The 5,095-nt window shown below is 34.6% G+C and overlaps 1 protein-coding gene across 1 annotated transcript; it reads right to left on the bottom strand.

Moving 5' to 3' along the window:
- Window positions 1–1,974: 1,974 nt before the first annotated feature.
- On the bottom strand, window positions 1,975–3,658 carry LOC112092800 (cytochrome P450 71A1-like). Its single transcript, XM_024169838.1, has 2 exons — window positions 2,717–3,658; window positions 1,975–2,598 (listed from the first exon to the last, which is right to left on the bottom strand). Exons 1-2 carry the CDS (start codon window positions 3,656–3,658, stop codon window positions 1,975–1,977), a joined length of 1,566 nt encoding a protein of 521 aa, XP_024025606.1.
- Window positions 3,659–5,095: the final 1,437 nt, after the last annotated feature.

Genomic DNA, 5,095 nt, shown 5'->3' with positions numbered 1-5,095 from the left:
AGCTTAAACTCACGAATGCCTCAAATATAAATCTATGCAACTAATTGGCTATTTTTGGCTTACTAGTGTTAGATTGTGAATCTGCCCACATCACTAAAGTACTGGACTACTGGAATGTTTATAAGTGGTTCAGACACCCGCTTCTTTTGAGCTAGTTTTTGGGTTGATTTTTATCTAAAACCCATTTAACATGTAAAATTGCTCAACAGGTAAAATTGTTGATCTTTTGAGCTAGTTTTAGTTTTGGGAAGTTGCTCAACAGGTAAAATTGTTGTAATTAGCCCTATTTTGACTATCATTGTGTTAAATAGTGTCGAAAAGGCACGTTTAAAGAAAAACTCCAACATCTCAATTCAAATGTAGCACAAATCTTTTAATTACTCAGCTTTTAATCCCTTAAATCCAATAAAAAATTGACACAAGTTTAGTAAAATGAGGCACATTGCAACAATTTTATAAGTTTTGGGGGTTGATTATCAAAATTAAAAGTTTGGGAGGGGGGAAGCAATTTGCTAAACCATGACAATTTTGGATGGAAGTTGTACTAAAACTCTTCTTTACCCCTAAATTCTTTAATTGTAAACTTTATGTAAAGTACTTAAAATAAATTTTCATTTAGACTCTTAATTTTTACACGTAATAATACTCCATTACACAATTAATTTAGTTTAACTAAAGCCCCTCTGAAAAAATTATTTGCCTTCATCCTGGGTGCCCTTAAGTATTTTTCTTTTAGGGTTAATCCGACAAATAGCCCTGAGCTTTACTCTTAATCCCACTTTAGTCCTTTGACTTTTAAAATGTCTTACTTTGATCTTTAATCTATTATTTTATTGCAAATTTGGTCACTCCACTAAAATATTTGAAAGAAGCCCTAATATTTGCAAATTTGGCCACTCCACTAAAATTTGGTCTTAAATATTTGAAAGAAAGAGCATGTCCTCTCGACGTGCATGGTTGTTGAATGCAAATGCCCTTAGACCTCTTTCACAGGTTAATAGGGACAATAATTGAAAAAAAAAGCCCTAAAGTATATGGACTATTTGCGAAAATTAAGTTTCGCTTTGTATTGTTTTGATTAGCAAAACAAATAATGTAGTACGGCTAGTTTACTATAAAGCCCATGAACGGATCATGAAATTTCCACTATATCTATGCTAAAAAAAAAAAATCCACTTTATCCTTAATGGCAGATGAGGAGCATGTGCAAGATTCTATCAAATATATAACGCATAGTTACTGGAGGGATAAAAATTGAATCAAAATAATAAATTATGAGATCAAAATGAGACATTTTAAAAGTCAAGAATTAAGCATAGTTAAGGATAAATTACAAAGTTTTGAAAGCATCTGCAGGATTAACCCTTTCCTTTATTTATGCCTTCTCTGAGGGAATTTAGAAGGTGTTGGACAGAAGTAAGATTTACCAAACATCCTGACTTACTCTAAATTTGTTAAAAAAATAAAAAAAAATAAAAGAAAAAGAAGAAGAGGCTAAAAGTAGCCTCTTAACACAATGACAAAACTAACCCTTATTTATACAATCAGTCTTTTAGCCTCTAGGCGCAATGACAAACTAACCCTTATTTATACAATCTGTGTTTGTTGTTGTTTTACCAAAGGAACACCGTAGCGAGGAATATACATAGCTATTTATATTTACATCCAAAACAAAGTTGATATGTCATTAACCACTTAACATCAAACGCTTAGGTAGGCTTATAATAGTTAAAGGTTGGAATTAAAATTACTCATTCTTGTTGTAATCACCTTCAGTGTAATAATATATAAAATGGGGGGAAGGGACGTTTATCATCTAAAACATAGAGAGAACACTTTATTTGCACGTATATTTAACCAAACCAAAAAAAAAATCAAACAAAGAAAGAAAGAAAAACAGCATAATCTATTCTCTTATTCTCAAAAAACAGCATAATCAAGAGAAGTACCATAGATCGATCCCTTATAGGGGGATCAAGGGGAGTAAGGTATTGGTACAAGATAGAGAGGAACTTTCTTATGAACAGTGAGCCCATAAACTTCACTCATGTCCAATTCTTTGGCCAATATTGCACCATCGTCATCACCTGGCAACTTCCAATCAAACCAATACAAAAGATTGGCGATGATGTACTCAACACCAAAAACCGCAAAAGTCAAGCCAGGGCATCCCCTCCTTCCCGAACCGAAGGGAACAAATTCGAAGTCGTGCCCTTTGAAATCAACATCATTATCCTGGAATCTCTCAGGAAGGAACTCCTCTGACTTATCCCAAACATTTGGGTCCCTTTGGATGGCCCATGTATTGATGAATACTCTTGTTTTCTCAGGAATATGACAGCCACTGATCTCGGCGCTTGCTATCGTTTCTCGAGGAACTAGAAGAGGAACAGGGGGATGTAGTCTTAGAGTCTCTTTGACGACACATTTCGTGTAATCCATTCGATTGACATCATTCAAATCTATCTTTGATCTATTGCCCATCACCCTCCTCACCTCTTCTTGGGCTTTCTTCATCACCTCTGGATGTCGCAGTAGCTCGGCCATCACCCATTCTAATGCCGTTGAAGTAGTATCGCTTCCACCAAGGAACATGTCCTGCAATGTTATCAACATTAAAAGGATTTATCCTTAAAGTTTATGTGTGTGTGTGTGAGAGAGAGAGAGAGAGAGAGAGAGAGGAGAGAGAGAGAGAGAGCGGGAGAGAGAGAGACACCATTAGGACTGCTTTCATATTGTCTCGAGTGAGCTCAAAGTCAGGCATGCCATGCTTTTGAACTCCGAGGAGGATATCCACAAAGTCTTTCACATCAGAGCCGCCAATATCATCACCACGTACCGCTGCCTTGTGTTCTTCAATCACTTCATCAATATAGGCATCCATTTCTCTGAACAGTTCTTTGAAGCGACCTATGAGGCCTGTAAGATTGTCAATCCATTTTAGAGAAGGGAAGAAATCCCCGACGCAAAAAGCCATCATGCAAACCATAAACTTTCTCCCCAGCTCTCCAAACCTGCTCCGCCCTTCTTCAATCACAAAACTCCTCCCGAGAACACATCTAGACAATATGTTGTTTGCGGCTGCAATCAACATCTCGCTTAGATTTACAGAAGAATCCTTGCTAGATTGGCTAGCTCCGCGTATCCTTTCGATCAACGCTACCGTCACTTCTTCCCTCACGAACTGAAATTGTTGAACTCTTTTAAGGCTCAAAAGGTCATGAACACAGATTTTTCGAGTTTGTCTCCAGTATTCACCATAAGGAGCAAACCCCACGTCTTGGCATCCATAAAGTAAGATATTGGCAGCAGTGGTTTGAGGTCTACCGGAGAAAGCGATGTCATGATTTTTGACGATTTCCTTCATCATGTTGGCTGATGAAACAATAAGAGTTGGAGTTTGGCCCAAGTGTAAGAGCATTAGAGGGCCATATTTTTCGGAGAGTGATCGGAAAGAGCGGTGTGGATGCGTGCCTAGTTGGTGAAGGTTCCCAATCAGTGGTAACCATGGTGGTGATGGTGGTAACTTCAGTTTAGAACGAGGCCTACTAAGAATGAAGAAAAGAAGCAGAGAAAGAAAGAAAAGAAAGGCAAGGAACGGGGTCAGCTCTAACTCTTGCCATAATTGCTTCAACAGAGGTAAGAAAGGGATTTCCATTTTGTTTTCTTGTAGAGAATTGAGTTGCTACCCTCAATTCTTATGATTGTATCAATAAATAGTAGCGATGGTGTAGCTGGTACTCAGAAAAGGTCCAACTAATAATAATCAAATCAATATATAATATATATATATATATATTTATATATAAGTACATTATACAGGGAATATAATCTGCTGTGCCAGATTATTAAGACCAACATGCATGCAATTGCTGACTTGCCTAGCTAATTACTTAGTTAAGGGGCGTCCAAAAGAAATTTCTCCAACTTCTCATTTTTTTATTTTTCTTTATCATATATCCCACTTCTCATTTCTCTTTCAAAAGCAAATCCACAAAGTATTAATATACGAGCACAACAAATTTGATAAACAGCAAGGGGTAGTGCTTATATGAAGCGGATGTTAAGTTCTTTGTGGGGATCTTTATCAAAATATATATAAATATATATATATTTCTTTGTGGAGATCTATTTCGGGATCATTTAATGAGCTGTATTATTATTACTATTATTATTATTATTATTATTATTATTATTATTATTATTATTATTATTATTATTATTATATTGACGCCCTTTTGAGTAGTAGTTCACCACTTTTTGGCTTTACTTCCTGGGGATAAACTATGATTGTATCAATAAATGAGGTTTTTTATCATTAATGTGTCATCATCGTTCATTTTCAGTTTTTTTACCTTAACATGTGTTTTTAAATATTCTATCTTTTCAATAGACGCACGTGGGGATTTAATATTTGATTGTCATCTAATCACAAGCTCGTAATAACATTAATTATTGTCAATGATTGTCTCTAATAGTAATTTTGACTTAATTATATTTTGATAATTATATTAGTAATATATATATATATATATATTACTAATATAATTATCAAAATATAATTAAGTAATCAGGGAAAAAACTTTCGTTAAACAAACTTTAGGATTACATGATCAAACAATATGAAGACCACCTGGGCAAAGCAAGAAACAAAGAATATATTACAGATCTGAGTAGAGAAAGTAGACTTAGCTAAGCTATGAGCAAAGTGACAAGGAAAGTGCACTGAACCAACTACGTGATGAATGAGATGTAAAGTTATATATAAACATCAAATTTTTAGTCTTTATTTTTCAGAATATTCTAGGAAATATGTTCTTGTTAACTTTGTAAAAAAACTATACATTAATGTGATACTTTCATTTTAATCGGATTTGGAAAAAGATACCCAAAAAATTGCTAAATCTCTATCTACATGTACCCAGGGGATAATGACGTAGGAATGGTAATATCGAATAAACTCAACGTCCTACTAATAAAGTTAACAATATATACAATATAAAATTTGCAATATGCCCCAGCAAGATGGAGGATCCGATACAAGATTCCAATCTTGAAAGGATTTTTGTTTTTCCTTTTTTTTTTTTTTTTTTCT

This window comes from Morus notabilis, unplaced genomic scaffold (assembly GCF_000414095.1).
Source record: "Morus notabilis unplaced genomic scaffold, ASM41409v2 Scaffold333, whole genome shotgun sequence".
Classification (NCBI taxonomy): Eukaryota; Viridiplantae; Streptophyta; class Magnoliopsida; order Rosales; family Moraceae; genus Morus; species Morus notabilis.
This window is presented reverse-complemented; position numbering and strand designations above follow the sequence as displayed.